Source organism: Canis lupus, chromosome 23 (assembly GCF_048164855.1).
Source record: "Canis lupus baileyi chromosome 23, mCanLup2.hap1, whole genome shotgun sequence".
In the NCBI taxonomy this organism is placed as follows: domain Eukaryota; kingdom Metazoa; phylum Chordata; class Mammalia; order Carnivora; family Canidae; genus Canis; species Canis lupus.
The window spans coordinates 19,560,724-19,573,549 of NC_132860.1; the positions used below are offsets into that span (position 1 = coordinate 19,560,724).

Sequence of the window (12,826 nt, forward strand, 5' to 3'; positions counted from 1 at the left end):
CCAGGTCAACGGCCAATGGTGAGTCCACAGAAAGTTGTCTACCACCTGGGGCTCTAGGTCACGAGGGAGGACTGACATCGAGGCAGGTGCCCTTCAACATTTCCCCAAAGCAGGGGTGTGTCCTCACAAGGAGGTCTGCATCCTTTCTACCTCCCCATTTGGCTCCTCTAGCCTGTCTTCTTTTTGACAATGAACATCTTTTCTGCTCTTGCCACTGGTCACATCTGTAAATTGCTAGTCTCTGGAAGGTGCGCCATTTGGCTGCCAGCTCTGTGTAAAGTCTCCTACCCACTGAGTAGCATCAGCTTCCTCCTTGAAGTCATCGTCCTCTGGAGAAGGGTCAGAGGCAGGGAGCATGCCGAGCAGGACTCTACGGGACTCCAGAGGCCACTTTAGAAAAAGCCGCCAGGGACCTCAGTGCATCATCAGGCCATGGAGAACCTGCCCTGTGACACAGATTTTGTTGCCAGCAGGGTCTAAGCAAGTTATAAGAAGGAGGCCGCTGGTCCATGCCTGTGTTCCTGGGGTGCTAATTCTGGAGACCCCAGTGTGCAGCTATCAGAGATGCTGCTAGGCAATGCCTCGACCTGCTTAGGCAACAGAAGGCAAATGTCAGCCCTGTGAGCTCTCTGTACCTAGGCCCAGACTACCCAGACCTGGGAAAATGAACCCAGGCTGTGGCCTCTCGAAGACCCGTTTATAGATTTCCTGGAAAAGGACTCTAACAGAGAAGGTTCCCTGGGAAATCCACACTGAGACCATACCCGAGTAGGGGCTTCCAGAGGCAGTCTACAAAGATGCTCATAGCTGCCCCCTCGCCACCCTGAGCCTTGCAGGGGGCTGCAGACAAAGATTGTGCCCATCACCTATATGCTTCTCATGTGGACCAGTCCATGCTGGTTTTATCTGGTTCTGGTTTGCCTGTCTAACCCAAGGTCTTCACGTTCCCTTGTTCTGGAGACCAGATGGATCAATGCATAGAAGAAAACAGATGGGACCTGAGAGATTCAGCATTAGCAGGGGCAGGTGGAAGGGTGTGTGGTTCATGAGTTGGGTGAGGCACTAACTCCCTCCCCTCTTGGGCTCCTGCTCACCCTGGAGTGGGGTGAACAGAAGCTGTGGCAAGTCATGGCTCAGTGGGGTTGTGGAACCTATGTAAGCACGGGGCTTGGGCTGTGCTGGGTTGGGTTTCCTTTCCCACAGGTGCTGTTGCAGCCAGTGGAGGGGACAGAGTCTAGAGCAAGGGTTGGAGATTAGAGCTCTGTGGGCCAGGCTCGGCCTGCAGATATGCATGGTGTGGTTCACGCAGCACTTTTTTTCCCCCATTTAAGTTGCCAGTATCTTTAAAACAGAAAGATTTATCTTTAAATCTGATTTCCAACCTTTTATGAAAAATGAGACTATCTAACAGCACTGGGCCTACGTGGGCAGTCAGCTCAAGGCAAGTGGCGGCCGCCTCCTGCAGACAAGGCCACTCCATACGCCGGAGAAGTGCTACCAGGGCGGCGGTGTCAACAGGGCGGCAGTGTCAATAGGCAGTAGTCACAAGGCCTCACGCTGACTGAGAAAGGACCTTGTTCAGAGCCCTCAAGCCTTGGAGCAAGAGGCCAGGCGTGGCTCAGGCCAGAAACAGTCTCTGAGGGCTGGCAAAAAAGAGGCTATTGTTTGCCTCTCTTCTCTGCCTCGGGGATGGGAGTCCTGTATGTTCCTATCACCAGAAGCCAAGAGCCCTGCAGTCCAGGATCTCGCTGGCAGACAAGCAAGTCCCTGCCTGTCCCCAGTACCCAGGACACATGCGTAACACATCCCAACTGTACACGGCCCCGCCTCAGCACTGTGGGGCAAGAGTTAAGTGCCTTGTCAAACGGCATCAAGCAGATCTCAGGAAAGGGTCAGCACGTGCAGCAGAATATTCAACCTGGGGTTTGGAGTGGGGAACCCTAAAAGCTCCAGCTCAGGTTATCACCAAGCCCAGCAGACACACAAGTGGTCCTATGACCTGAATCCAGGATACACCAAAACTCAGTATTCTATACTCCCTTCATTTTATCCTTGAAAGATGGAAAGAACACAGGGAAAGTTATGAGGATAAAAATAACTTGGTTAAGGGGGGGCCTGAGTGGCTCAGTTGGTTAAGTGTCCAACTCTTGACTTCAGCTCAAGTCATGATCTCACAGTCATGAGATCGAGCCCCAAGTCGGGCTCTGCGCTGGGTGTGAAGAGCCTGCTTAAGATTCTCTCTCCCTCTCCCATTGCTTGCGCTCTCTCTCCTCTCCCTCCTAAATAAATAAATAAATATCTTTAAAATAATAATAATAATAATAATAACTTGGTTAATTTCAGGAAGGTCTTCAAATCTGAGAGGCTACAAATAAGACCTAGCACATTCCAAATTATTACCACACCATGGCATCTACCTCCATGGCACATGCAAACCACATGCCTGGTATCTCACCCATAACACAAAATAAGATTTAGAATCAACAAGAAATAAAAGGTAACTGAGCTTAAGACTTTTTCAGAAGTCTAAAATCCGGTCCATGGGCTGATGCTTGGGAGGACAAGACAGCAGCCTGCCCAGGTGGTGCTGGGAAACATCATCAGACTCTCCAGCACAGAGACGCTGACAAGGGAGCAGAACGTGGAAGAGCAGCCAGGTAGCTCAGGTGCCAAATGCAGCTGTGCTCTGACCCCGGATTACATCGTTACCCGCAGGTACTACCTTCCGGAGACATCAACCTTCTGACATTTTCCTGACATGTTTCCCTTCCGCAGTCAAATCTTCTTGGTCTCTGTCTGGGGTTTTGCAACACTCCATCACTTTCCTCCCCTCCTCCCTCAGCCCCACCTCCAAGCCACACCTCCAAGCAGCCTTGAAAACACAATCTAGTGGGCTCTTCTATCACTCTTTGTGAAAATTCTTTCCTGCCGTGCGACAGCTTTTCCATCAGGCTATTTTCTTTTCTGGTCTTCAGAAGGAAGATTCTGTTTGAAAAAATAAACTCAACTCAACTCCTACTGTTACTCAGATTTTCATGGAATAGGATGAGCAGGAGAAATGCATGCAATTTAAATAGAAAAATCAAACGGGGCCAAGGCTGTGGTAACTTATTATGCAGAGATGAAAAGAAAGCAAACTAGAGAGCAAACAGCTTCTGAGCTCTTGGAACCAGTTTTTTTTGAAGACTGCATAGAAATATTGACTTTAAAAAGTTCTCAAATTCACTCAAAATGAAGAAATACCTAGGAATCAAAACATTTCTCTTAAAACCAAAGGTCAAATTCAAAGCCTGTGTTCATTACCATTCCACCAAGTAACAATATGAATGTTAATCATGACAGTAAAGAATGTTGGAGCTTTGGGGGATCAGTTATCCGATTACACCCATTCCTGTTAAGGGACTGTCATTCGTTAAATAATTAGTGAGTGCCTCCTATGTGCCAAGCAGTACACCAGGAGCTACAAAGCATAAGCCATGAGTGAAGTTTATGTGCCTCTTTCCCAAAATAATGGAAAATGCAAGGATGATTCAAGGAAATTAGATCATCTTGATAGATTTCACAAAATTTCTCATTAGCTTCTCAATGATTCTGAAAAGACTGAATAAAAATTCAACACCCCTTCCTAAAAATTGCAGGTCATCATTTACAATTGCGTAAAACTCTTCAAGAGCAGAATGATTATCATACTTTTCACTAAAAAAAAAAAAAAAGCCTCTAAGTGACAGTAAAGAAAACTATCCAGCAAGATTTAAAAATGGAAAAAACTTCACGCTGATGTGAAGCATACAAAATCAGAGGACTAAATTGTACCTGTAGTGTGAACAGAGCTTTGTAAATTATATGCACACCTGATGACAACGAGGACCAAAAGGAAACAAGGCATTCAAGAGATTTGAATGGTACGAGAGCAGCTAAATTTTTCATTTTGACAGCCATTAAATTACATCAAAATATTATTGATGAGATAAGTTCTATCAGAAACTATGCAGAGTGAGAGGGGAAGAGTGAGATGGGACAGAGGCATGAAAGAAGCTAAGCTAGGTGACTTTCTAAAACCCCAGATGCCACTAGCAGTCAAGCTGTGTGTGGCTTGAGAAGAGAAGGGTGACTTTGCCAGCAGAGTGCCCCTGAACCTGAACCCGGGCTGGGGCGAGAGTGCCACCTGGGAAACTGTCTAACCAGCCCAACAGGTTATTCCTCTTAGGCCAGCCCTTCCCGCCCTCTCCTCCCTGACTCTCAGTTGGGGCTGGTTTCACCTGCTGTATAAACACCACATGCGGAGCAGCCCAGCCTACCTCCAGACGGGCGGGATGGGGAAGTAAGCAGTGACAGCGTGACCTGGACACAAAAGTGACTTTAACACACGAGCTGCTTTAGAACCCGAGGGCCTTTGCGTGTGCCACCCCTGCCTCCCCACCCCCGCCTTACCTGTTGAAGCATCTCTTCAGCGGCATTGAGTTTCACCTGGTGTCCTTCCAGACACACTTCCAGGTCCCGAATCTTCTCTCCTTGGGCTTCCACTTGGTCTGTGAGGACACTCACCTGTTCCGGGAAATATGGCAATTGTGGAGGAGCAGAAATGGCTCACCTCAAGCTGTGAAACTGCACTGCTAATCTTTACACAGAGATGGCTTTTCTTTTTGGCAGGTGGCAGGTGGGGGGGGGGGGAGTGAAGGTTCCAGCAAACTTTAGTTGCTTTCTTACCTTGCCCCTGCCTAACTGACGTGGCTGCGTTTCCCGCTCTTGATGCACTCAACAGAGAAACACCCAACAGTCACGAGAGCTGCCTCTGGGCTGGCCTCCTGCTCCTTATTCCTCTCACAGAGCTCACTCGGGCAGTCTGGACCTCAAGGCATATCTCGGCTGGCTTGCCAGGGCTCCTGCCACCTCATGTGGAAGAGCAATCCAAACTCCTGTGCAAACTAACCAATGACCTTACCTCTCTCATAAGGGTGTGATGACTGCTCACCTATCAGGAGAGGCTTCTGAAGCAATCAAGGAATGTGGGATGTAAAGGGCATGTATTAGCACTGACAAAACTTGGCTCTAGGAACGTTTTTGTGCCTCACAGGCCAAAACATGACTCTCAGTCATAATACACACAAGCCACGCTGCACATACTGTGGCAGGAAAGTCCTCCATCGAAAAATCACCAAGAGATCTTTTGGAATTAATAAAGATCCATTTACAGGAAGTCATTTAAATTATGCCCTCAATGCATACTGAGAGGATTTTCATAGCCTGTTCTAGCAGCAAAACTAACCCCCAGATCCTCCTTTTTATTAAAAAGGTGCCTCAAAGCAGGAAGGTGAAGAAAGAGAATGGGTGGCTTCCCCAAATAAAGAAATCAATGACGGGTAAATTGAGATCCTTTAGACACTTCTGGTTTTTAACCAATGGGTGAGTCATTGCCACTTACATATAGATTATCCTAAGTGATTTCTCAGCCCATAAAGGAATGGTAGTCGGAGCAGGAAGGGGTTAGCATGAATTCACTTCTGAGTGTTTAAACAGACTATCAATTATAAAGCTCCCTTTTGCAAGGGGGGAAAAAAAACTAAATTGATACCACTACTTTAAGCTTTCCATTTTTATATTCCCAAATGATTAATGAATTTTTGGAACATATTCCTGGAGTTGGTACATAGTGTGCTAATATTCCACTTACAATCCCCCAACAGGAGCCTGCTGCCAATTAGGCCCATTTTATGGCAATTTTTAAATTTATTTTTATTTTTTAATTGAATTTTTTATTTTATTATATTTTTTAATTGGAGTTCAGTTTGCCAACTTATAGCATAACACCCAGTGCTCATCCCATCAAGTGCCCCCCTCAGTGCCCGTCACCCAGTCACCCCCATCCCCCACCCACCTCCCTTTCTACCAGGAGAGACTCCTAACTCTGGGAAACGAATTAGGCCCATTTTAAACACAAAACTTTGTGGTGGCTTTTTCAATCCTCATGACCCAACACTATCAGCAGTCCCGGACTCTTTATACCTACAAACTAGACTTTCTAAAGGGTAGGATTCCAGAGGGTGGCCTTTCAAAGCTCCCTGGGTTCCAGAGTTTCCGTTTGGGAAGGATGTGTTATGGTTAGTCTTATTATGAGGATTATCGTCTGCACCACACCTCAAAGTCATGTGCTGGTTCCCAGAGGAATGGCATGAGGTCTCCTGCATTCCGTAGCCTGTACCTCAGCTGTGCATAATATTTCAGCATACACAGGCTGGGGGGTCCTCATAAACCTGAACACTCAATCACTAGAAGAACGATGAAGAGGCACAGAAAACTGGGACAAATGTATAAAGATTCTAGATTGTGACTTTTATTCAATAAAAGCACATAGTTTTTGAGTTCCTACCCTGGGCTAGGCATAATTTTAGGCAAAAGAGGGAATATAGGAGTGGACTGAAAGGGAGGGGGTGAAAATCCTGACTTAAAAAAATTACATTCTAATGAAGATATAAAAGATTTTGGTTTTTAGTACATATGCTACCAAAGCGAGCACAGAAGAGTTTGGGTTTGTTTTTAACTTATTCTGAAAACCAAGTATTTTGTTATATGTGATTTGCCTTGCTCTTCTACAAGTAGACCCAGGAAAACACTCTGGGCATTTCATTTTTTTTTTTTTTTTAAGATTTATTTGTTTATTCATGAGAGACATAGAGAGAGAGGCAGAGACACAGGCAGGCGGAGAAGCAGGCTCCCTGCAGGACTCGATCCCCGGACTCCAGGATCACGCCCTGGGCGGAAGGCAGGTGCTCAACCACTGAGCTACCCAGGCTTCCCTGGGTGTTTCAATTAATTCACTCTGACTGAGCTGCCTTGTAAATTAAGCAAAATGCTTTACCATGTTGAGGGGCTAACCAGCTCCACGGGGCCACTACAAAACAGGGTGATCACCTAAGAGCAACTCTGAAAATCTCTTCACAAGCTCCTGGAACGGGAACCGTCAGGATCCACTTCTGACTTCTGTGATAAGCAGCTTCCTAATTGTGTTTGGGTTATTGAAATAGGGATTATTCAACGATTCAGAATTTTTAAAAAACCATGAATGTCAAGAGAACATTCACACATAGGACTTCTTTATTAAAATTAAATTCCTTTAAATAGGAATGTGTTCATTTAGCCATGAAGGTTCCTGGTTCAAAAGTTTGCAAGACCATACTGTTTGCTGCAAGATTTTAAATCAGGCACTCTGATTAATCATGTCATTGGGATGGACTTTTAAATTACACATCCCTCAAAATATGTGCAGTATAATGTGCTATATAATCTGGTTCCTCCTACCTCTCTGAAGGCAGTTCCCCAGCAGACTTCTTCACGGTCATAAACTCCAGCCACACAGACCTTGCTTCTTCCCATACACCGAGCTGACTTCTGTCCTGGCTCAGGGTGTGTGTTGGATGGACCACCATCCGAGGGGCTTCCTCCCCAGCTTAGCTTCAGGACTCCTCCTCTCAGGGAGGTCTTCTCTGACTACACAATCCTTACCTTGATTTATTTTTCTCCATAGTATTTATCACTGCCAGAAATGTTTTATGTATTGGTTTCTTATACACACATGTGTATACACACACACAAGCTCTGTAAGAACAGGGAGTTAGTTTATGTTCTTCATGCTGGTTTTAGGTGCTACAACGCTAGCACCTAAAACCAGTGCCTGCCAAGAACCCCTAGCACAGGGATAGGCCTCATGTAAGAATGTTCAACTGTATGTTCTGCCAACCACTCAGGTCCTTTTTAATGAACAAATTAATGGAGAAAAAAAAAAACCCAAAGATACAAAATTATGTAATTATATATTTGGTCTGAGCTTAATTTTTTTTAAATAGGGGCAGGAAAGGGGGAAAAAATTGAGAAACAAAGGTCAAAATGTTAAACTCTTTCTGACTTTCCAAAGTTCCTAAAATAATCATTTATTGGGGCACCTGGGTGGCTTAGTGGTTGAGCGTCTGCCTTCGGCTCTGGTCGTGATCCCAGGATTGAGTCTCACATCCAGCTTCCCATGGGGAGCCTGCTTCTCCCTCTGCCTCTGTGTCTCTCATAAATAAATAAATAAAATCTTTAAAAAAAAATCATCATTTATTAGTTTTACATTAGGAAAATGAAGTAATAAGGTGAAACAGAAGGAAAAAAGCCAAACATACCGCAGCCTCTTCATTCCAGTGCTCTAGGCTAAAGCCCACAGTCTGTGGAGGGTTCCAGAACTCTACCTGCCCCCTCTTCTGTTTCACTACCAGTCTAACCTACCACCCTTCAAAAATCTTTTTATTGAGCCAGGATTGAGACATTCATCTTCTTATTCTCCAAATCAACAAGCACAGTGTCGGATACATACCAGACACCAAACAAATGCTTGATTTATGCATCTGAGAGCTAACACAGCAAAGAACCCCTAGCACAGGGATAGGCCTCATGTAAGAATGCTCAACTTCATGTCCTGCCAAGGAACATGACTTTTCAGCACTGAAAATGTTCCTTTGACTATCTTTCTCCATACAAGTTTTGGAGTTTCTCTCTTTGAAACAAGCGAGTCATCAAAGGCTCATTAGCCCATGTTACTAGCTCCAGGGGATTTGGCCTCAAAAGGATCAGTCTAGATCTGGCTCCAGAGGATTTGGGCCTGATCCAGTTAGCATCCACCCTATGTCCATATCACTCATGGCTGTTTTATTAGAGACAGAAAGACATGTCTTATCTCCCTTACAAGACTTCTGGGCTCCTAGAGGACAGGGTCCCATTAATCAGGCTGGATACAGAGCTTCCAGAGTACAGAAGGGGTTGCTCAGTATTACAAGATGAATAAATGAATGCGTTCACAGCCCCACAGCCAAGTCCAGTTAAACTGGGGCTTCAGTTACTTTCTGCTTTGTTTCAGGAAGATTCTTTTTAAATACATATACTTCAGGAGCAAGATATACCCAGCAGAACAAACCTCTTGTGCTTCCCTCCCACCTAGGGCACCTACAGAGTTGGAGGTAACAGGATAAGCTGTTTCTCATGAAAATGGACCCACCTGTAAAATGAGGGACTCCTTATCTCCTTCTAGACGTGCCAAGCGTTCCTGGTACGTTTCATTACTAGCAGCACCGTGGTGATTTACCTGGGACTAAAGGGGAAAGAGTGGGGGGGAGAATACATTTAAAAGGCTGGAAGAACATCTTACCAACTTTCAAATGAAGTATGCAATTTGTGAGGACAGTTTCGCTGGTTGCATGTACAAAACCACCCACCTAAACAGGAAACCACAGGATTTCAAAACTACTACGAGAGGACCATTGATAGGTGTGCCTTGAAAGCTGGCCAAACCACCCCCTGGATGACCTCACCCTTGGCCGGGAAGGTCTTGATGGAACTCCAGACCCAGCGGTGCTTGACTTGACTGGGCATGTTAGGTCTGGCGTAGGCGGAGGCACAGCCTGCCAGAGCACCAACAGCAATGAGTTTACTCTTTGAGAAGGCCAGGGGGCTCGTACCATTCACCGAGGAACTATGTGGGAACATGTCCCGCACAGATCTCGATCTCGCCCAACTCTCACATGAGGGTTCTCAGAACTGTAGCACACTTTACAGCATGGAGGCCTTCTTGAGCACCACAGAAAGCACAGAGGATGGGGAACACCAGGCATAAAGCCCTTCATCCATTCACATGTCCCTTCCAGGAATGGCCAGTCCCTCCCCTCCATAAGGGCTCCAGTGGCCAGGCTGGCATGCTGTGTGCTTATTTCTCTCAGCTCTAACACTGCAGGGAAGGATGAAACATCCTGAGAAGACCCCAGATGACAGCCAGAGGGGCCTCAAAGAGCTAATAGGGAACAAAGCATCCAGAAACCCAAAAACAGAGGAGGAGAAGATGTGAATTGGCAGGTGGAAGATAGAATTTATAAAATGCCCTGAGCAAGAGAGAGGAGGCTGCAGGCACTTTTCGGGTGTGTCTGACCTGATTGTAGGCAGGAAGGAGGGAGAGAGGTGGCTGCTAATGGGACTCAACTGGCCCAATGCCATCAACACTCCCTTCCCTCATGCTTAAAGGAAGGCTGAAACTCAGAGGCCCAGAGTAGGCCATCCAGGGGCTTGGCAGCCTGAGAAAGCAGATGTTATTGCTAAATGGGGAAGTGACAATCATCATAATCTGGGCTAGTCCAGGGGAGTAAATGCTCTGAGATATATGAGGCAGTATCCTCCATTCCAAAGACAAGTCGTGGTTGAGCAAAGGAGTCGGTCAGAGAGGGATCAAGGCACAGAGGTCCAGAGGTGGCCCGCTTCTCCTGAGCCCATTTTCCCACATTCCAATCTTTAGAATGGGCTTGCCACCACCTCCCATTAAGAAAGGGCACCTCCTTCCCTCCCTTGTCCCTCGCCTTCCCCAGCGCATACCAGGTAAGGGCAGGAGACAGAGCCAGGCCCAGACCTGCAACATATTCAGCGACTAAGCATTCTGCTTTCAAGCCCTGGGGTCTCACTTGTGAGAGAAGCACCTGCCAGTGAAGGTGCAGTGGGAGGGCCAGCCCAGGGGCCATTCCCTAGGGCAGCTGTACCAGGCATAGGCTCTAGGCTACCCAGGGCAAGGCGCCCACCACCACACCACTGCCCTTCACTCCAGCCTTTCTCTAGTCTGCATCTTCTTCACTGTTATGGAAGTTCTTTCATACTACAGACAAAGGGCCTTAACAATTACAAGTGACTTCTTTGTATTGATGGCAGTTTATTGTTGTGACAATGCCGGTCCTCACGTAGCCAAACACCAACTAGCATGCAAGGATATAATTATAACTTATGTTCTCTCAGAACCTCAAAAGAGAGGAAAATAATTCTTAACAGCAGGCCAAGTGCTTCTCTGTGAAATAATTCACATGATGGAGAGAAAATGACCCAGGCCCCTAAGGGAAGCTGGGCAATGTCCGACCCCAGTGCCAAAGTCAGGACATGTAAGGGGCCACCCAGCACTGCTAGCTGCCACGCGTCCAGCAGGAGGTCCAGGAGAGAAAAACCAAAAAGACTCCCTCCCCAAGACTCCAGCAAGCTCCCACACCACAGTGCCTCAGTCAAATGGGTCACAGTACGTTCTTCATGTTATAAGTCTACCCATGTAATCACCCAGAGACGCAGCTATTTTTACAACCGACCAAAAACGAAGTTGATGTTATAAGTTCAGTTAACATACAAAATGCATGCCAAAGAATCTGTAGCAGGTGCTAGATGTAAGTTTAAAAAAACAAATCTGGATCCACTCTAGCAGCCAGTGGAAAAAGCAAACCACAGTGAATTACAAGATGCACAGATCAGCATGGTAAATAAAGTCAAACTGACTGCCTAGGAGAAACGTAACTATTCCTACAGAAAGGAGAGACTTAAAAGTTTTCAGAGACTCTCTATGCAATAGGGTAAACATCCAATATCCATGATGTTATCCTCACAGTAACAGAGCCCAGCAGAACTCACTGCCTTCCTGTGATACCTTCTAAATACGTCAAAGGATAATGGATCATATGCGCCAAAGGCAAAAGAAATTCAATAGGACCAATCCAATGTGGCCCAAGCAAAGTACTGTAGATACAGACCAGGCCCTTATGCAGTGCTCGGCATGTGTTGGGAACTGTTTAGAGCACTTTAAGTGCCTTAACTCTTTTAATACTTCCCATTACCCTGTGAGAGGAGTACTATTTTGATTCTATTTTACAGATAAAGGAACCAAGGCATAAAGTGTATGAATAAGGCATAAATGGATATTTTGCCTAAGTGACTGCGTAAGTAAATTGGTAAGTCTTCTGTTATAGCTTAATTGAGGAATCAAGTACAAATTTGGTTTAATATACTGGGATTGTATGAAAATTCACTTGAAATAAGTTTGAAAACACTGAACCTAAGTGTCCATTAATAGAGGAGTAGTTAAATAAGCTATGGTTCATCCACATTATAGACAATCTCTGGCATTTCAAAATATGAAGTAGATATTTATGAACTGTCACAAAAATATAAGACCTATTAGATAGTGAAAAAAGCGAGATCCAAGGAATCATACAGAGTGATATTAGAAAACAATACTCTATGGCTCCATGGGTATAGGACATATGCATGAAAATAAATAGACTCAGTGTCTGGAAGGCTACACAGCAACCCGTAACAGTGCTCCTTCTGGGGAAGTGCCTGGTCTATGGAAGGCTGGGGTGGGAAGTTCGGTCAAGGTGGGCTTTTATTTCAACCATAACCATTTTTTGTAAGCAGCTCAAATATTTTCTTGAAAAATTAAAATACATTTTAAAATCCAGAAGCATTGAGTACCTACAACAATGGTTCCTGATACTTCCTTCCTCCCACAGCAGCCTTGAGGGATACACACCCTGTCCCAGCAGGCACGCTGGTCCCTAGGATGGTAATGCTCCTGGCAGAAAGGCACCTCCCTTGCCCCAAATCACTGTTTGAGCACCTTCCCCTCTCATTCAGTCTACCAAAATCACCATTGTTCTCTAGTAGGCTTTCAAGAGGTATTCAACAACAGTGAAATGGAGACAATGTCCCGAACGCAAGTCTGCGTTATCACCATCCTTTGCTTTTCCTGACATGCAGAACCAGGTCTTCGCAATCCAGTTTCCTTAGAAAGCATAGACCAGGATAAAACACCATCTCCACTGAACACAGAGCCAAGAAGAGGATTATTTTAGAATTACCGTGTTGAATGCCACTACTCATCAGCCAAAGGTGAGGATGTCATTAGGGCAGAAAAGGCACGTGGTTATGAAAATTCATTCCAATTACTCAGAAACATGTTTTAAAAGAGTTGAGACACAGCTCTGTTTTGTCCTACTTTGAAAAGCGC

The 12,826-nt window shown here is 45.6% G+C and overlaps 1 protein-coding gene across 16 annotated transcripts in view; it reads right to left on the reverse strand.

The window, feature by feature from the left end:
• PPFIBP2 (PPFIA binding protein 2) overlaps window positions 1–12,826 on the reverse strand; it is a 170,163-nt gene that overhangs the window by 76,465 nt on the left and 80,872 nt on the right. For 15 of the 16 annotated variants that reach the window (XM_072794206.1, XM_072794214.1, XM_072794205.1 and 12 more), the window contains 2 exons: window positions 9,026–9,118; window positions 4,432–4,545 (listed from right to left, as the gene is read on the reverse strand). In XM_072794206.1, coding sequence (XP_072650307.1) covers window positions 4,432–4,545; window positions 9,026–9,118 — 207 coding nt within the window. Of the gene's footprint in view, window positions 1–4,431; window positions 4,546–4,707; window positions 4,896–9,025; window positions 9,119–12,826 lie in introns of those variants that run through there. The other variant, XM_072794217.1, reaches the window with a different exon arrangement.